Source organism: Harpia harpyja, chromosome Z (genome assembly GCF_026419915.1).
Source record: "Harpia harpyja isolate bHarHar1 chromosome Z, bHarHar1 primary haplotype, whole genome shotgun sequence".
NCBI classification, from domain to species: Eukaryota; Metazoa; Chordata; class Aves; order Accipitriformes; family Accipitridae; genus Harpia; species Harpia harpyja.
This window is the reverse complement of record NC_068969.1, coordinates 102,906,835-102,928,265: the sequence shown is the minus strand read 5'-3', so window position 1 is coordinate 102,928,265 and position 21,431 is coordinate 102,906,835. Positions and strand designations below refer to the sequence as shown.

The 21,431-nt window shown below is 36.6% G+C and overlaps 1 protein-coding gene across 1 annotated transcript in view; it reads left to right on the top strand.

The window, feature by feature from the left end:
- The window catches only part of WDR70 (WD repeat domain 70), a 143,560-nt gene that overhangs the window by 79,808 nt on the left and 42,321 nt on the right, over window positions 1-21,431 (top strand). Inside the window, exon 10 of the mRNA XM_052775775.1 lies at window positions 3,012-3,186. Coding sequence (XP_052631735.1) covers window positions 3,012-3,186 — 175 coding nt within the window. The remainder of the gene's footprint in view (window positions 1-3,011; window positions 3,187-21,431) is intronic.

The following is a 21,431-nucleotide window of genomic DNA, read 5'->3' as shown; positions in this document are numbered from 1 at the left end:
AGATGGGATGCTGAGGTAGTTATTGACGGAGCATGGAGGCTAAAAGGGGAATGTCAGAACAAATTAGGCTATGTCATACTCAGACTGTGTGATGAGGGCCCTTAGAATGGGGTAGTGGAAGTATCTCCTGGAGGTACTTCAGTGATCCCTATGTTTCTAGTCCATCAATGGTCTGAAGGAAAATATAAAACATACATAGTTTACAGATGAGTCCTAATGTTTTGGTTGGTGGTGATTCAGTCAGAAATGGCGGGCCGATTGATTCATGTGGTAAGCTGAAATTTTGTCTATAGTATTATGAGATGTGTTTGCAATATGATGTCCATTTTTTAATAAAAATTGGAAATGTTTCCATGAAGAATAAAAATACTTAAAAGATCTGAAGTGAAAGAAGAGATTAAAGAGCTCAGTCTTAGCTCAAGAGTTAAGGGCACTCTGGGAATGGTTGATCAATTTGTAAGTAATACATAGGTGATTTCTTATATAATATTTCTTTTACGTTAGTCAAAAAGTTTTATAGTTAGATCCAATAGCAGCAAGGCACCAGTAAACACACATTCAGTGTGGAGATACTAAGAAAACACTGGGGGGATGTTAAACATACCATAGGCTCTGCAGGCATTTTTAACAGGGCATGTAACTCATATGTGAGGGAGTGTGGCCAACTGTCTGCAGCAGAAGCAGCAGCTCAGGAAACTTGGGGTTTTCGTCTGACCTGCTGATACTACAGTTGATTTAGGGCTCACATTTTTTTAATCTGTGCTATAAGAGAGAGAACTATACAAGTGTTACTTCTTTCTTTACAGTTGAAAGGTAAAATGAGTAAGAAGGTTTGAATATGCTCTATAGCATTGTGAATGAGTTGGGGTTTTGACAGGACATTGGGCCCTAGAAGGGGAGACTGAAGGATTTTAAAAAGTCTTTCTGTGCCAGCAGAAATGAAGAATTAGGATGGTGAAGGATTCTGATTGTTTTTGGAATTGCAGCTGAGATGCTTGTGAGGCATCTTAGATAAAAAGGCAAACAGGGGGAGGCAGGCTTTAAACTTCCCTGCACATAACCATGTCACCAGGTACACTGTCTGAGAAGTGGGTATGCCAAGGCAGTCCTGGGAAACTTGCACTGTAAGAGAGGAAGTAGCTTTCCAGCAGGAAATGGCCATCACAAGAGGAGGAAGAGACCTGGAGGTACAGGACATTCAAATGGGACTCTGGAAGGATTCAATATTATGAGGGAAGGGAACTGGAAAAAGACTCAAGTTTTGAGTAAATATCAGAATGGGAGAAATTCTCAATGGGCCTGTTTAAAGGTAGGAGACTGAGATGGTTATTGGCAACACATGGAGTGGAAAAGGGGAATCTCACAATCACATCATGGTTGAGGATGGAAGTGACCTCTGAAGATCCTCTAATCCAACCATCCTGTTCAAAGAAGGGTCACCTAGGCACTTAGCATATGGCCATGTGCAGGCCAGACAGGTTTTGAATAACTCCCAGAAAGGTGACGCTATAACCTTGCTGGGCAACCTGTTCCATGTAGCAGTGTGGATTTATTTAAGTGACCCAGTGAAAAAAAAGGAAGAAAAAAAACCCCCAAACCCAACCCAACCATCAGAACGCTTGCATGTCTTATGCTAGAGTTCCAAATAGAGCGATGAAGTGATGCCTTACAGATATGAGATTTGAAGACTTTTAAAAATGAGACTAATCTTGACTTTATTATGGACAACTGGAGATTAATTTTATGTCAGTTACTGATTTCTCATTACTGTCATTAAATGTGCAGTTAAATATAACTTCTATGAGCTATTTCCAGCTCATTTTCTTGTCTGTTTTCTCCTAGAATTCCATATATGTCAGGTCTGTAGTCTGTCTGGTCTTTCAGATCTGATGGAAGTTCCTAATGTTATGCCACAGTGTCTTGTCTTGTTCTGGAGAGATGGCAGCCTTTGTTAAAGTGGTATTTGCTTTGCTAGAGACGAGTGAATTACGTGCTGTTGGATCATAGGCAATGTTTGTATAGTCTAAACAAATGAGGTTGTCTTGAGAACTTAGTGATTTTTTTCTTTCTAAATTAATGATCTTCCTTCCTTTGCCAAATCCTGAACCTCTTCTCTGCAGTAGATGCCAGAAGAGTTTTGAATTTTTTATCTGGAAGGAACTCAACATATTAAATGGACAGAAAACATTTGTATAAGACAGTTAAAAGAGTCCACCTGTATCTCAGTGGTTTAGTTCTCTCTCATTTGGATGTTTTTGTGTATCTAAGAAACATTGAAGATCCAGGCAGATATTCGTTTTCCATTAAAACGAAAAAGGATGTATTTATTTTGCTAATAATGTGGGAAAAACTCAACTTGAAAAAACAATGTTACATAAATGAATCTTTATAATGTTTTACAACAGAATTCTAAGACCTTCAAGATTAGTGGAAGAGAACTACAATAATATTACAATTAATTGTTTAAAAATGCCTTTTTAAAATAAAGAAAAATCTGAAGAATAACCAGGCAGTTAAAAGCAGGTTTATCAGTTGTTGTTATGTCAGAACAATTAAGACAATCTGTTTAGTTAATGAATTTGTATAAACATTCATGCCTGTTTCCTGAAGTCTTCGTTCTTGTTAAGGACGGAATACTTTCATCTTCCTGATTTCCAGTGACAGTGGAGACTATGTAGTACCTGCATAGTAACTTTTGGTCATTTGTCCACTTGTAAATAATTTTTATGTATTTACACAAGAGTTTGGGAAGAACTGATTTTTTTTGTTTGTTTGTTTTTTTAACCTTCACATGCATGTTGGTGAATATGATGTTTCCTACTTGAAAAGTTGTCATGTTAGTTTCATGACTGCCATACCATATCTTAAGTGCTATTTTGCCATTGCAACTTTATTTGAACAATATTATATGCTGTTTATGCTGAAAAAGGTGTTTGATTATGTCGTAAGAAGAATTATTTCATACGTATTAACTTTATCTAAAACAACTCTTTATTTAAACCTTTTTCCAGAACCGTGAGGACGTGGGATGTTAACAATGAAAAAAAGCACAAAAGCGTATTTAAACCACGATCAGTTCAAGGTAAACGGGTGATTCCTACAACTTGCACGTACAGCAGAGATGGTAAATTTATTGCAGCTGGCTGCCAGGATGGCTCCATCCAGATCTGGGATAGGAATATGAGTGTAAGTCAAGTATTTGATTACAATATATGCTACTAATATATCAAGTGCTGAATGTTGAACCTGATAAAATAAATTTTGGTAGATTTATACTTATATTTTACACCACCCACCCACCCCGCCCCCCCCCCCCCAAAAAAACCCCCCCTGATTAAATCATAGGCAAAATTTAATATTTCTTCTGTATCTCTACAACTGATCATTCAGTGTGCTGCTATTCAATTCAGAACACTGAGGAAACTCTTGGCGGTCTGTTTTTAAAAAAAAAAAAAAAAGAAAAGTTGGACACGTATGTGTATTTAGAATATTATTCATTTAAGATATGATGCTTGTGGAAAAAGCTGTAATTTCTTGTTGGTTCTTAAGTAATTAAAAATGTATACTCCCATATTTTATTTGAGATACTGAATACATTAAGCAGTAACTCATAAAACTTCATACCGAAATCAGTTATTCATCCAGATAATAGGCAGAGAATAGTATCCAAGCAGGTGAGGATAAGGGTAATGCTGCACATTAAATGCCAAATGTTGTTACATTGTCTCATGTGTAAAAATTAACACTGAGGCAAATTTGAACAATTTATGTAAATACATTGTGGTCAGAAGGAGTCAGAATGGGAACTATTTCAAATTCTTTAAGATTATGAAATATACTCTGTAATTCTTCTGTTCATATTGAACTTAAAATTGAATTTCCAGTAGTTACGAATCTAACTAATCCTGCACTTTTATCTAATCCTGCACTTGGGTCACAACCACCCCATGCAGTGCTACAGTCTTGGGGAAGAGTGGCTGGAAAGCTGCCCAGCAGAGAAAGACCTGGGGGTGCTGGTCGACTGCCGGCTGAATATGAGCCAGCAGTGTGCCCAGGTGGCCAAGAAGGCCAACGGCATCCTGGCCTGTATCAGAAATAGTGTGGCCAGCAGGAGCAGGGAGGTGATCGTTCCCCTGTACTCGGCACTGGTGAGGCCGCACCTCGAGCACTGTGTTCAGTTTGGGGCCTCTCACTAGAAGAAAGACATGGAGGTGCTGGAGCGTGTCCAGAGAAGGGCAACGAAGCTGGTGAGGGGCCTGGAGCACAAGTCTTGTGAGGAGCGGCTGAGGGAGCTGGGGCTGTTTAGCCTGGAGAAAAGGAGGCTGAGGGGAGACCTTATCGCTCTCTACAACTACCTGAAGGGGGGTTGTAGTGAGGTGGGTGCTGGTGTCTTCTGTCAGGTGGCTGGAGATAGGACGAGAGGAAATGGCCTCAAGTTGTGGCAGGGGAGGTTTAGATTGGATATTAGAAAAAATTTCTTTACTGAGAGGGTTGTCAGGCATTGGACCAGGCTGCCCAGGGAAGTGGTTGAGTCACCATCCCTGGAGGTGTTCAAAAAGCGCCTAGACAAGGTACTCCAGAACATGGTTTAGTGGGCATGGTTGATGGTTGGACTCGATGATGTTGGAGGTCTTTTCCAACCTAAATGATTCTATGATTCTATAACTGACAAAGAATATGTACAATTCTTGCTACTACTTTATAATTCAAAGGTTAGAGCAATCAGTGCTCCTTGTTGCTTTGTGTAGTATAGTTCACAAACCAGTCCAGTTCCAAGAGTTTAATTTTGCAATGTCAAGTGTAAATTCACCAGGCAAAGCTTTACTGCTTTTAAAATTAATCATCCTAATAATCATCAATATCTCCTTTATGCCCATCTTACCCAAAGAACTGATGCCCAGTCCCTTTCACTTCAGTGGGACAAGTACTTATGGCATGCATAGGAGGAGAAAATGAGATTGGGGTCAATTTATTTGGAAGCCAAAGTAAGTTTACAGAGGAAGTGGGGAGGGAGGGCAGGATCCTTTGAATCAAAATGACATCATAAATCTTTGAAAGCTGTACAACTCCAATAGGATGGCTTTAGGGAAATAATACTGGACTAATACAAGTTACTTTAGTCTATTCATCTTTCAAAACATTTGATTTTAAAAAGGAAAACAGGCAATTTAGGGAACTTTTCACAAAGATTGAATTAAATTTGATTGCTGGAGGCAAGAGGAAATGTATAGATGTAAAAGGAGAAGAAAACCTGTTGATCATAATCAAAGTACAGCCTGTATTTTGGGATTGTCATCTATTTTTATTTCTGTTTTTATTTCCACTATAAACCCAGTAAAACTTCCTAATGGCATGAAGCTTGAGAATTCATCCTAAGTGTAAACTTGTTGTAACAGAATAATAAATTTTTCAGAGACTGGCTTTCATCACCTGTGTATGTTGTTTATTTTAACATATACAGTATTGAAATATTAAGCTTTCTGGTGTAGTTTTAACAATAGTGCACTTGGTAGTCTGCTTTTTCATGTGCTTTTCCTTTTGAACTTTTGTGTGTCTATAAGATGACATATTGCAATGCTGATTGAGTGCAGTTTAAGGTGATTATGAATAATTTAAAGATATACCCTGTGCATCTTGTGCAATTTCCAACTGGTGACCCCTGTATAGCAATGCAAGACTAAAGTGATTTTCTAGTGGAAATGAAGTTGATAGCGTCTTTGGGTTTGTATTTTTAAAGCCTAAAGAATTTTTGTCTTTGCTTTTGTTGGTGTCATTAAGAAATGTGCAAGATTTTTGTGCAAAGAAGCAGTGTGAATTGGTTTTTTAGTGACATTCTTATCTAAAGCTGCTGGTACCCTCTGGAAATCTCCGTGTATAGTTAAAATCAGGCATTTCAAAAGGCATCTTGATGAAATAATTAAGGAAAGAAAAAGCTTTCATCTTACATTTGGGGGGTGAGGGAGGGATAATGAAAAAAAAAATTAAAAAGGAACATGTGTTCAAAGTAGGATTTAGAAAGAGGAGGATGGGCTTGACACCTGCACGGGGATGATGAAAACACTTACTGGCCTGACAGGATGCAGAGAGGCTTGCAAAGACGAACAAGAAAATGTTAAGTCATGACAAAGTGGTGCAGTTTTGGGGGTATGAACTGTATGAGAGACAGGAAAATAGGTAAAGCTGTGGAGAATCAAGACGTGAGGGTTAAGCTGCTTGACGAAATATATAGTAGAAGTACTAACTTCTGATTTTTGAAGAAGAATCTTTTTAATTCCTATCCAGCAAGTATCACTTGACTTTGTTGAAACAAGTGTAGAGCTGTATACACAGATTTTGCTGTACTACAGTACAGCTCTGTTTCAAGTCAAAATTAAGACAGCATTTGTGTTTAACTTGAGAAGGCTCTATTGAATCTGTAACAAAAATCACTAGTGTTTGAAAGCAGAAAATAGTTGCTATAGTTCCTTGTACTTGATCAGTTAAGAATGATTCTGGCATCATTGTTTTAGATACGGATTTGGCACATACACAGCAGGAAGGACAGATTCAGGAAGGTGTTTAAAGTTAACCGTAACTTAGTTGACCGTAGTGCCATGCCAGAGCTGATCTCATAAAGGCCTGTTTTGACTGTCTGAATTCATTTTTGCATTTAAGCAAAAATATAAATGACATTTCAACCCTGCTGTTGAATGCCCATACCACTGTTCCTGCATATGACAGTAACAGCACAAACTAAATCCAGGAAGCTGTTCCTACCAGATATTATGGCTTACACTATGTACTGTCCATAGTGCCTGTTATCCAGGTGTCTGTTAAGGTTTTTAGACACATTTATTTTGGACAGGGGTAGAAATTCCTGTCAAACACAGAGCCCACTTCAGAGAGATGGAAGTTTCTCTTTGCTTCAGTGAAAATGTAAAGCCCCTGCTTTCCCATAGGAGAAGGGTCATGAAAACAGCAGTACCAAGGGCAGAAGTGGATACCCTGATAGGAAGGAGGGTCTGATAATGCCCCTTCCTAGAGTAAAAGGGGCACTCATTAGAGGCAGGCACACTGCTGCAGTGCTGGTAGGCAGCCACTCTTCCTCTGGGTGTTCACAAAGACCACTTTACGAGGTGGCAGAAGTTCCCTGATGAAGCTCCCAGAAATCATCTTTGCCACTGTAGCCATAGTTTCTGACTGCTGGTTATAGGTTTATTATCCTCTGCTCCACATATGACTTGCTAACTTTACACCTGACTACATGAATCCTACTGATGTGTCTATCAAAGGGCAAACAAGTTAAAAATCAAACTTGTGTGTTGGTGTCACTTGCCTTTGCTGCTCAGTAGTGTAGAACTTGCTGCAGAATGGTGTGATTAAATAATTCTTTGAATATTTTTTTTTTATTTATAGAAACAAGATCTTTTCTATCCCATGTTTTATCATCCCTGCTGAAGTCAAAGTAGCTCTTTGTTGTAAGTCAGCATCATGAGTTAATTGTTTTTCCATGCCGCTTAGAGCTGCCTCAGTATCTGCTTTTTTTTCATTACGTTGTTGTGCCTAGGAAGTGATTTTGATTGTGATCAATTTCCTTCTTTAGTTCTGACTGGTAATGCACACCTTAAGTGTTTCATTCAGTTTTCTGCTTCCACAGTTTTTTTGGTGAAATTCCAAATCTCCCAGCTGTATGTAGTGAGAGTAAAAACACTTTTGGAACTTTTGGAGGAAGACTTTTTTGGTCTTCATGACACTGACATTGGTAACTTGCTAATGCTGAAGTTAGCCAAATGCATTCTGGCTGTGCCTTGCCTTTCTCCAAACTTCCTCAGCATGATCATGATCCATTATAATCACCTGCCTCGGAGGATTTTTTCATTTTGTCATAAATCTGTGTTATTTTCTCCTGTATGTTATTTTGTCAGTCCATGGTTTTTCTTTAAGGTTCATGTACTTGTGCACTTACAGTGCACATTAGCAGAATGATCTGTCAGTGTCTTTGAAATATTATGAACACTGTCAACTTGGCTTAAAATAACAGCTTCAAAGGATGTAAAAAATAACTTCCTTCAAACTTCCAATGAACAGTGGAAACAATAGTGTGAAATAGTCAATCGTAACATAATACATTAGGACCCTCTCAATTTAAATGTTCTGAGATGTGGAGAAGGGTCTGGCAAATATGGAGAGTTGGAGAGTGTTAGTGGTCAAAATAAGTAAGATAGGACCTTGAAAATTACTGATTCACAGGGCAGTGCAGTAAAACTGCTAGATTTACCTGCAGATCAAATAGGTTCAACTTCCTTGCCTGTGCTTGCCCATTCAGAGCTTTTTGCAAGACCAGTAGTAATACATATTGCTGAACACGCTGATCCGTGGAGCCAGTCCTTAGTATCAAGAATGAAGTGTGTCTTCCAATCAGTAAACCTCTGTGTGCCCAGTTTTCCTGTGTAGAAGTGGGAGTATCTCATTCACAGGGATATGGAAAGACTGAAGTCATTTAGGTAAAAACTTATTAGTACACTTGGTGGGGACATTAAAAATGTATTGTGAGTTAAAGTTGATAAAAATCTCTTCAATAAACAAAAAAGCTCCCCTCATTTTCCACACTGAACAGGAAAGGATTGAGGTGTTTTTCATTGATTACAAATAGGACTTATTAGCGTGAAAAAGTTAAACTTCTTAGTTAGCCTTTCTTAGTCTTTGAAACCACCTGATGAGGCTACCTTTTATGTGAATTTTCCCTCCAGCTTTTCCTGGGTGCATTCAGCCCAGGACTGCATGAACTTCTCTGAATATGGCAGCCTGAGTCATGTTTAGCAGTTTCACACGTCACATATTTTATGGTATATCATTGCAGCTGTGATAGAAAAATATTGATAAGGATGTTGGGGAGGCAGAGTTTGTAAGGAGTGGTGATGTCTTTTAAATGTCTTTAAGAAAACAGCTTGTACACCCAAAATCTTGTTTGGTTTTTTCTAGCTATATTAAATTGGGTCTGTCTAGAAATCTCGAGTAATTTTTATAAGCTTTTAGCTATCTAATGGCTGCATTGTAAGTAGTAAAGAGTGAGCTTTGACAGATATATCTGTAAGAGGTTTATCTTTTTAAGTAGTGTAAATCTGAACAGGAAAGATGCGATGTTTTATGATTTTCAACATAATTTAATTCTCATTAAACACAAATTGATTCAGTGCTCAGGGAGATTTTTATAGCTAGTGATTAACTTCTGTTTTTTTACTTTCTTGTTTCATAAAAGACCTAGTGGCATGTTTAACTCCATTCTTCAGCTATTTCATGCTCAAAAGTGAGCATCTACTACAGTATTGCTGAACTACTGCTTTGCTAGGGTTTTCTTTTTTCCTGGTTTTAAAACCTTACTTTGATTTTAAATTGCTAGAATAATTCATGTATTTTGATCAGTTTTAAATTACTTAGCTAAAGCTCAGAGTGACTTTGCAGAACTTAAAATGCACAATAATAATGAAATCCAACACTATACTAATATACTGCCCACATGAATATCCCCAAAAGTGGTGTGATCAAGTGGTAATCCCAATAACCTGTTTTCCACATGCCCTTAAGCCACCCTATCCTCAAAATATAAGGGGAAGAAAAGTGGGATGTTGCAGTATGGACTGAAGTTAAGCAGATCTAAGCTCTGTACATTTTAATTACAAATACTCACGTTAAAAGTATTTTCCAAATAATTGCATGATTTGTAGATGTAAGATAAATAAATTTCTATATTTAGTGCTTGTTTGCTTTGAAAGGGTTTTTGTAAGCTTTAGTTTTGTGGCGTGCAGTATAAAGTTTTAAGGTAGAGTTTTCAGAGATGAAAAGTTTTATAAGTATTGGAGCTATTTTTAAGAAATACTGTACAACTAAGGACACAGATTTAGATAATGCAAAAAGATCATGTAAGATACTTCCCCCCCGCTCCACGGCGCCCCCCCCCTTCTAAATACTGTGACCCTTTTGTTTTGGAATGGGAATCCAAGCCCAGATCTTATTTGGAAATTTTTTGGTAAACTTTATTTTGCTGTTCTTGATGGATTTTACAGCTGATGCTGCCAAGACAGAGTAATGAAAACTAGTGGTAAGATCTGAGACTTGCTGTAAATATTTTCTTCATTAATTGGAAGGTCCTTTGAGGGGATTTATACCCATGCTTTGGGAAGACAAGATTGTTGGATCTTTGCACAGTAACAGGATGTTTTTTGCATATGCTGACAAGCAAAAGACATAGCTCTCAAGAATAAATTCTTGAAATGTATGTCTTATGTCTGTCTACTAGAAAGCTTTACTAGTGTGCATATGCCTTTGTAGATACAGTTTCTACCAGGCAACGATCATAATGTGTCTCTGGCATCTGGTCTATCACAGCATGCCAGGATTATGCTCTTTTCACACCAGCTAGATTTTATTCATTATTTTGGCCATGGAATATTCACTTGTCTATTTGGATATTTTGTTTTGGTTTTGCTTATATAGAATTTGGGGGTTATATTGGTATCTTCACATCATTAAAATTATTCCAGTGAAATGTCAAAATTTAATAGAAACAACTTACAATGACTATTCTTAAATTTGCTGAATATCATTACTACAGCTAAACAGCAGGCAAAACTTCCAATTTCCCCCAAGTATGTAACATGCTTCCTGCTTTGAAGAGGGCAGTCTGCCTACATCTGGAAATTTCTTGTGTAAATACAAGATGAAGGATATCCAAATATACTATATTCCCCTTTCAAACTTAAGGTAAGTTTTCCATATCCATAATATCCCACCCTTTCGTTCCATATGTGTATGTGCCAGACCTCTGCTCCAGAAACTGGAAATCACACACAAGCTTGCCAGCAGCAAATATTAACAGATTCATATATTATTCCTTTTTGTATACGTCTAGTTTAGTCGGTACATCACTATCTATAGCCTGAAGCTAGCTGCAGTAAAGAATCTGACAATCATATGCTAAGATAAAATGTGCCCTGCTGTATTTCTAAGTACACTTCTCTCTTATGTAATAAACAGTTTATAGTTAAGAACTATCTAAATGTTTGCACTATCTAATATAGTGATGAAAGGCAATTCTAAATCTCGAAGTCTGTCACACCCCAATGAAAATAGCATAAAGGATTTTACTTTGGTTTCATGTATGGTTAAAGGAAAAAAGCTTATCCCACAAGGATTGTATCTCTTTCTTTGATTTACTCTTTAGAAAAATAACAGTAGAGCTTACAGAAATAATTTTAAAATGACAATTTGAGAAGAAAACAGTAGGCATTATAGCAACATGATTGGCTTTATTAATATTGTAGTGTTATTAATGTAACATGAATAATGTTACAGAAATAGATAAAATAATGAAAAATAATGAAACAGCCTTCTTGAGCTAGCTCTGTTATTTTGGAGAAGATTTTCCTTTTATGCAGAGGCAAAAAGTTAAAAGTACAGATGCTACGTTTTGTTCTAGCAAGAAGTGAGCTCCAGAGTGGTCTGGCTTATCAGAAAAATGGCTTTGGTCTAGAGCCTGATAGGATTTGTAAATTACAGAAAGAATTTTGTGCTTGATGTGTGTATTAGGAAGCTAGTTTTGTGTCCAAATGTTTCTCATTGTGGTTCATCGTATGTCACTATTTCTTGAAGCCAGTGAGGAGATGAACAGCAGGTTTATACTGTGAATTTCATAAAAGCAATGAAAAGTGTATTTCTGTACAACTCTTGGTCATTAAGTGTGTTTTATTAGACAAGCCTAAAACTCCTATTTTTAAAAATACTTAGGAAAGGAAAGCTGGTACAGCTTGATCAAGTGGATTTATTTAAGAACAAAGAAGGTAGGAAGTAATGACTTCTGATCTGTGGAACATTATGAGTGAAGATTAGGTACTTTCTGTCTGCATATGCTTGCTCTATCTCTTGGGTTTATTTATGGGCCCTTCACCCCCTTCCAGCTTCATATTTGGATATATCTCTTGCAGGCTTCATTTTCTCATCAATTCATAACTTTTAGAAAGCTTCCTATTTTGGGATATTCATAAAGAATAATGTGAAGTGAATTTTAGAAAATAGTGTACTAGGAGCTAGCTGGGTTGGGGTTTTAGGTTTGGGTATTCTTAATAGAAATGGAAATTAGAAGTAAGGGGTTTTTTAATGAAATGGTCATTTCAGACAATACAAAATCTCAAAACTAAAATAATGATTTGGAATTTTTAAAGTTTTGAAATATATATTTCCCTTCTCAATTCTTCTCATTACTATAGTAGAGTGAACTTTTCTTTTACCTCTTATTTTTTCCTGGTCTCATTTTAAGTATTACCAAATTTCTAACTTTTCCAGAGGTCTCATGTAGAAGATTGGTAACAAATTCTTCCCATTTAAGAGTTGTGGGATATTCATGTATTCCTGTGTCACTGACCAGTATCAGAAAGTGGATACTGGCCTAGGAAACCAATAGTTTAACATTGTGCGGTGCTTGTGTGTAACCTTTTTCGTAACTATTTAATTTAGAAAAAATAAACTTACCAAAGAGAAACAGACAGAAAAGTATTTAAAATTTTTTTTAGTTCAATTGAATAGGAGTGGTTTATTTTGAAATATGCTGAGTTTTATGACATTAAGAAATATACTCATATTTTTAATACAAAAATGTTCCCCATGAATCAGTTAAAAATTGACAAGCTAAAAAAAATAAGATGAATTATAATGAAGCATAGCTTTTGTATGTAACATTGGGTGACATACACTTGACTCAGAGGAAGTCTGATAAAAAAAAAACCTATTTCTACATAGAGAACGATTGTTTCATGGCTGCATCCATGAAAAGATACACTTCTGTGAGGATAGAATTTTAAATGTGCTTAAATAGTTGGCCGTAGTACAGTACTGACTGCGCTCCATTTCTAAAGAACATCTCATAAGAGTTAACTTTAATTTTAAAAAGTTTGCATGGCATTTGTAGAAAATTCATAGTAAGATTATAAATCAAAGAAGTTATTTTTGTGTCCATGATTATCAATGAGAAGATAAACTACAGAACTACACTATCTCTTGGCAGCAGGTACAGAACTAAACCAATCATGTGAAATGAAAAGTATTTGTAATAATATTATATTCTTTGTAAGACAGCCTTCAGTGAGCAAGTTTCTTTCAATGCTAGGTATAAATCTCATAATTAAAACCTACTTGAATATATGTGAGGCTTTCTTTACAAATAAGTAAAACTTCTTCCAGTGCAAAATGTTTTAAAAGAAAGGGGTTTTTTAATGATCTCCCTGTTTCCTAAAATTTGTTTTCAACAGATGTTAGTGCTAAACAGTTAGCAGAGAGGGTGGTGAAATAGGTGGAGCATTGTCCAGCTGTGTTTTATTTAATGTATGAGTGCAGTGATACTACACAGACTGAAATCGGATACATCCATGGAACAGCTGCCTTCCTTGAACCAACTTCTAAATTTCTCATGAGATAGAGAACTAGATTTGGAGTTGGATATGACTACCTATATATTTCACACATTATGCATAAATATATATACAGTGTCTCTGTGTGTCTAAGTATGCCCACAAACTTACAATGAAATTCTAGTTTAATAGAATTTCTGAATGTGTATAATCATTCTAAGAGCTAGTAATTTAAACAAGGTACTCTTTGATAATTCAACATATGTAATTTTCATTCAGATTAAACAATATGTAGGGGATTCAAAATTGCCTTTCTGGTTACATTTCACTTTTTACCATGATATGTATCACTTCCAGATTTGGCTTATGACAGTTTTGTGCTCAAAGCAGTCACCTGTCATCAGCGCTAAAACTTAATTTATATTTAATTTTCAGTTTAATGCATTTTATTAAGGTTGGGATAGGATGGCCAAATTAGAAAGTACTGTGCTAGTTCACATATGAAGAGTGAAATATTCTGAAAAAATTCAGTTTGTTTTATAATCATGGACTGTGTTTTTTATGGACACTAACTGCTCCCGATGAATGAAGCTGCTGTGATCAGCACATACACTGGTAAGAGCAGATAAATGGCACTGTATCCTAGCTCCCTAGTCTTGTTTCATTGTCCTCACCAGTATGCAGGTCTGTGGTCTCATTTGGAGACCAGATTGAGCCTGAGACCCGTAAGCAAACTTCACCTTGTTGAGGTCACTAGAGTATACTGCTGTGACCTTTACAGAGGCTGTTTCACCAGGGCTTGCAAAAGCACAACTAGTACAGGTAGTGTGTTCCTGCCCTTGTAACGGGAGGACTGGCTTATATTCAAGACCACCTTCAACAGCCTGAGTGATTTTTCAGAAGTAGGGACACCTGTTTTAGTCAGCAGAAAGCATTGCATTGCCAGCCATTGGCTTGTCACTTGTCACAAATGTGCAAATGCCTGGTTGGTTTTGATATTTGATGTGTGAAAGTGTGGTGCCAAGCTGGGTAGGAGTTGACAGGGGTGTAGGAATGTTTTCTGTACTCCAGACAGGTCGCTGTTGTTTCTTGGCTATTGCTTTGAGGTAGGAGAGCAAGGCAGGGCTGCGCTAATGTGTGCTGCTGCCTGCGTCTATAAAACAAACTTCAGTTTTGATTGTTCTCCTTCTGAAACAAATGTGGTAATGTCAGAAAATGAATCCTTTGATGTCAAGTTGCTGATAGGTTAACACCGACAAACAAAAGCAAGGCAGTGTGCAAACTCAATTGCTACTTGTCTCCTTTGTTTTTGTCATTTTTAAATGATAGTTTACGGTATGTCCATATGTGTTATGGAAAGGGAGTGGTGGGTGTGTTGGTTTTGACGTTTTTCTTTATGTGGGTAAACCACAGATGTGCTTGAGGATGAAGTGAATGATCTGTAATTGCTATTATTGGAAGAATATATATATTTAAGTCATTGGTAAAATAGAGCTGTTAAAGAATACAAAAGGAGGCAACAGTGGACTGTAAAAGTAAAGAACCATCATCAAGGAAACAAAGAGGGAAAAGAAGCCAAAGTAATAATACTGGCAATGGGTTATGGATTGGATTTATTACTGTGTGGTCTAGAATATGTGACAGAAAGGAAATGACATGTTGTGATGTGTATAACATTTTTCTTATGATGAATGATTAGAAGAGGTTAGATCTTCCAGGGAAATTGAGGAGATATGGTGTACAAGTAAGAAAATCGGGAACAGCTTTCATCATGTTGAATTTAAGTTGCCAGTTAAGCATTCACAAAGTGATGTCAAGATGAATTAAGATGTTCAGAGGACAGAGAATGATGTACCTTTTCTTGGAAAGTACTTTAATGGCATGAAAATATTGGTAGTCGTGGTTGTGAATAAGGTTTTCAAAAATACGTTGTAGAGTGAGAAGTTCAGTGACCAAGGGGATTGAGTAATGGTGAAAAGCTAGTGAAACTGAGAGAGAGAGAATCATGTACCAGAGGGAATAGTGAAGAAGGGAGCCAATGTGTAGAAGGTATACAGGAGATACTGGACCTCGTAAAACAATGAAGGGGAATAGAAAATAAGCACTTTTTTCTAAGGCTGATGAGAATGAGGATGGGTTAGCATTGTTGGATTTGTCAGGGCTAAATCTGTTGAGACTCAGGAAGGATTTTAAGTGGGATTGACAAGGAATGAGGATGGAGGAGAAGGCAGTATTGGATGAAAAGGCCAAAGTATGAAAAAGAGTAATGGACAGAAACATGGAGCTATTTGGTGAAAAGTGGCTGATGCAAATGAGATTTCTGAGATACAACTTTCACCAACAAATGTATCTTCCTGTTCTCTGAAGATGCCACTGCTGATGGACAAGAAATATGAATTTGCCAGGCATGAGTGTGAAATACTGTGCTGAAATGAAACTGGAAGGCTAGGATGAGAAAATGGAAGGAATCTTTTTGTTGGATGGAGAAGAATTTTAGGGATGCTAGTGGTAAAAGAGAACTGTAGTCAGGAAAGATACTACAGAGTGTCATAAAAAATGGAAATAGGAAAAGAAGAGAAAAGAGGGTTTCAAAGCAACATTAACGGTAGAGGAGAAGGCTAATTGCAGAATGAAAAATTCTGTGACAGTTCTGTACTCCTCAGAGACAAATTGGTATGGAGATACTGCAGCCTCTTTGAGGGAGTCTTGAATATTGATTAGGACATTTTTACATTACCATAGTTTTGATAATGAGATTATTATTTGTATGAAATGAGAAGAGATTAATTGATTTAAGGATGTTAATTCCAAACAGAAGAATTCTATCCTCTCATATTTAAACAGTAATCTGTTGTTAATGTCTATTAAAAAGAAAACTAATTTTAGAAGTGATCCATGTTTGAAACGTATTCAGGAATCTCACTGTAGAACAGCAAGCCACATTATTATAAGGTTTTTTCACTCTACCTGATGCTTAGGTACTTGATTGCTGCTCTAGGCTAGCTTGGAAACTTGATACGACAGGGTGCTGTGCAGTGTAGATGGATAAATATACAGCGTGTTTTAAGATGGAAACATTCATTTTCAAGTCATTTCAGTATTGAGTGTCAGAAATCAAATCCAAGTATACCCGAGCCTCATCTTGCAGAAGCAGTGAAATCTTGGGTTTAACTTTAACTTATTTTACAAAGTATCTGTAATCATGAAAGATTTTAAGGGGTTTTGGGGAGTGAAGTTGATGCTACCACAAAACCTGAACTGCCAGAGTTATTTAAGACAGTGTGTTGTTTCTGAGCTAAATGCCAGACGAATTAAAATGCAATATTCAGTTCTAATTTGTTGTATTTGAACAAAACCACATTTTGTCAACAACTGTATATTGTATGCATGGAATCAGTGATTAACACTGTAATATTTTACTTGTAAACCCAGTAAATATGTTATCTATAACTTTGGGTTTACAGCTTCTGAAGCTAAGTGGGAATTTCTTTCTTTTTCCTGTGGAACACGGTGTTTAGTTAGTATAAACCACTTGCAGAAAACGATTTTTGAAAATTTTTTCCACCTTCCCTATTTTTTGCTTACAAATCTGTAGGGTTTTTTATTTGTTTGCTTATTTAGCTAGTCAATTATATAAAATTATTGTGAGAAAAAAAGCAATGTCAAAGAAGTAATCATGAAACTGAGCTAGGAATATTTCTTGAAAAGAAAATGAAGTTTGCTTGAGTTACCTTTTTTTTTTTTCTTTTTCCCAACCAGCTTCTTACTTTTACATTTTACTCATAGATAACTTTGGGGCCAAATCCTAAAGTTGCTGAACTCATCAGGTAAATTCTGAGTTAAAGGTAACTGAAATTGAGGGCATTTAGCAACTCTGCATCTTGCGCATTAATAGCAACATATCTTTAGTTATTAAAAAAATGCATATCCCCTATCATCCACAAGTGCCCACCTGACCTGTAACAGAAGAAAAGGAGTTTCCTTTAAATTCTCAAAAACAACTTCTCTCAAGAACTTACTTTGCTGAATGATGATGGCATTTTTTGTTTTCTAGAGGCTTAAAAAAAAAATTTAAAATGTGTAGGGTCCTTGAAAATCAGTGTTAAGTACATTGAGCTAATAATCGCAGTCACCTTATGCAACATTATTTATGAACCACTGAGGCTCTGAGTTAAGAATGCTGATTTTATCACTGAAATACTTCATGTGGCAAAATGCCACTTACCCTTTTTAACCGAGACATTCTTCCTTCCTCGCTTTTCCACCTAAATAAATAAAACCAAATCCATGTTTTACAAATTTTATATTATTTTAAGTAATAAATAGAGAAAATACAGCATAATGGTTTGCCGTACATTTTTGTCGGAAAAATCAAATAATGTAGAAGAAATAATAGCTCACTATAAGTTACAAGAAGTTTAGTGAAAGTGACTGTTCATTTCTTAGAAATACAGACATCTTGTTGGAATATACATGTTTTAGCTACTTTTTTTCAACAAGTAAGGAAATTTATTATACACCCACCTTTGATAATGCACTGCACTTTGATAACTACAGCATTTTTTAGCTCAAGTGTTACTGAACAAGAAACATTAGCTTTTTGTGTATTTCTGTATATTTTCAGTTATATTTCACTCTATTCACACTGTACCCCTATAAGATCACTAAAATCGGTCTTAAGCTTTGGGAGCACTGAAGACTGAAAGAATATGAAAAATTTTATTGAATTATGGTGGGAATAACTTTGTGGTAGTTGCTTTTTAAATACACCTTTGTAGCTTCTTTGTATTTTTTCTGTTTATATTTTTGCTTGTTCATTGCCAATAGGCAAAAGGCTACTTTTTATTGATATGAAACATCTGGTGTTGGCATAGATGGTTTGAAGCAATCTGTGGACTTTCAGTGGGGTTCTAGTATATCTTAACTAAATTTTTAATGAAATTTTTACAGAATAACATTGATCAGATTCGATTATTTTCTGAAAGACAAAGGAACTTTCAACAGCTGGATGAGCCTAAGAGTGATTATTTTTGAGAGAGGCAAAAGGAGGGTTCAGGGTTTTTTTGTTTTGTTTACAGAAGACATATTTATGATAGTAAAAAGCGGGAAAGTCATGAGTTTGCTAGGATAGCATGGGATGGGTTAGATAAGTTATGAAAAGATACAAAGGAACATTTCTTTTACATCCTTGTACGTTTTTCTCATGCAGTGTAAAAAATCCCCAAAGGAAGCCAACGGAATAGTTTCCAAAAGCTATTTTTATTAGTAATATTTATCGTTTTTGTGGCCAACATAGATTATTTTCTCAAATGCAAAGTTTGACAGTGCAGCCAAACATTCAGCTGGGGTTTCATTTTCAAACCATTAGGCAAATATTTAGCAATGCTGTGAAGAAGCCATCCTTCTAAAATGGTTTCCTAAAATCTTTCTTGATGAATTAACTTAAACAAGAAGAAATTGTCTCTGTGGTCAGCAATATTCTTCAACATTGAATGCTCTAAGTGGTGAAGGAAGTATGGGCAGATAGGAAGGATTTTCTCGTCACTGCAGTGGTTCAGAGACATCTCTAAGGCAAGCCAGCCTGCTTGCTTCCTTCTTTTGTCTAAAACCTCATATAGTCAAATGTATCAGGTGCCTTGCCTCATTGCCTTCTGTGTAGATGTTAGAGATTTTTTTTCAATAGAAATCTACTTTTTGTATCAATTGGAATTAACAAAATGCTAAATCATTTTTCACCTTGACTGACTACACTGCTGTATGGCTTCTGTTCTAGGAGTTCTGTTTTCCGTAACAGCCCAACATTTTCTGACTAAGCATTTCACACTTGTGTTTTTATTTTCATTCATAGTTCCATGATATAACACATGATTCATTGCAAGGGATTGAAGATTTTATAAACTTTAAAATAGTTACAGAGCTATTATGTTTTCTATTTTTTTTTTCTGGTTATGTAGGTTTTTCATTGCAGAACAGTTGCTCAAGAAAAACTGCAGAATATTAAAAAAAAAAAAGCCAAATCTCTTATCTGTTCATTAATTTCAAATAGCTAGGAAAACTTCTCTATGAAATACATGTGAAAGATTATTGGAGGGTATTGAACCACTGCTGAGTGTGAGAGATAAAGAAATCCCAGAGACTTGCCTCCCCTAGAATATCATCCCTCCACCCAGAAAAAGGCCTTAGTTGTAACAGGTGAGAATATAATGGACACACAGGACAGTTAAATACAACTGCCAGTCAGATGTCCTGGTTATGGCAAATAAAGTTAGGTTACTGTATTCATAGTTGGTTAATTAGGATTGAGAGAAAGGAAGGAGTGTTTCAGGTCTGCTAATGATACTTGTAGATGTCACTGAGTTAGAAAATCATGGAGAAGAGCAAATCGTGTAGCATATAATCATGTAAACACTAAACCCTCAAATTTCACAAGTTAATCTTGTTTTGCATCAGTATGGTCATTACTGAAACAGCATCTATTTCTACACCACGGGAAGTGGTATTGAAGAGCTGTCACATAAATTGAAAGTTCAGGGATCATGTTTATAGAGACTTAAGGAAAGCATCTGATATAGTCTGCAACTGCCTACTCAGGGAAAAAATTGAGAAATTCCTGAATTCAGCTGGCATATGTAGACCTGATAATGTGTAAGTGATATACTAAACCCAGAAAGTACAGTTACATTTCTTTTCTGGATTATAATTGAGAGCAAAGCGAATATGCTTCCTTTAGTAGAGATGGTCGAAGGGGGGATGGGGAAATAGCCATTTGGAGAGTGTAACTCATGCCCTGGGAACCTGTCTGTCTTGTCAGCTGTGATCACAGCTCTGAGATTGCTGGCTGTCTCTGATGGGATCACTTTCAACAAAGACCTGGACAGCTTTGTTCAGTTGTGACTAAAAAGGTTTCTGGTTTGTTTGTTTTCTTCTTGCAGCTTTATAGCTCATGCCTTTGTCACCTTGAGACTAGCCTATGATAATATGTTATCTTGGAAGGCTTTTATGTTTATTAAGAATTATCTTTTTTGCAGTTGAATATTGTCAGTGTCAGCTAACTTATTTTGCTGGAAGTATCTTAGTTGGGTGAAATCACCCGTTTAAATCTCAAACAGCCATACATGGCTTGGGACTTGCCTGTGTGGCATCTCTGCCCAGCTAGTCTTGCCCTTCTTGCCTCATGTTTGAAACCAGTGTAAATCCCGATTTCCAGCTCTCTCAAGGAGCATTGGAAACATTCCTTGATGTGAAAGAGGGGGAGCAGCAGGTAAGCAAGCATAAGAGGCATCTCCAGAGATGACCTTCCCTGTTAGAATACACCTTCTTTGTTCTGGAGCAAACTGGAGTAGATTGCACATTGCTAGTGGCGCACTCAGTATTGGATAGAGTTCCTTTTGCTGTAAACACAACTGTGGTTGCGTGGTTGACTGTTCACACTAATAAATAAGTAAAATTTTGTTACATGTCTGTAATACAAGGAAAGATTGATACAGCAATCTTTGTAGATCTCACTTTCCCCAAGGCGTCCCTTAATTTACTGCCTCTGCTTTTAAAAAAATCTTGAAGATGTTAGGAACAAGAAGGAAGAAGAATGTTCTGGCTGGGTCATTCATTGTTTCGTTAAAAGAAAAAGGTGGGGGGAGCATTATAATCTTGGGAAAGTGTCGGCTTACTGAGAAATATTGTATCCTAGAAACAATGTGGAATGTTCAAAAATTTTATTAGTTAAGCGTATTGTTGATTTTCTCATGGATGTGGCTTGGATTTCTGAGGTGAACAAACTGACTAGGTCTATCTTCTGCTTTTCCTAGAACATGTTTTATTTAGGATTCTGGAGAAGGAGAGCAGTTGTGTGGCGCAGAACTCTAACCATGCAGCTCTGTTGTAGGTCATTCGTGATAAACACTTCATGTGGCCACTGTCATCTTCACTTCCCATATTGGTCTTCTTCAATCCACCCAAATTTTTGTACAAAGGATGTTTGTTAGTGACGCTCCAGTCATGTACCTTCTCCCCCTGCCGCTCGCCTCCCCCTTCGCAATCCATTCTCTGGCTTCC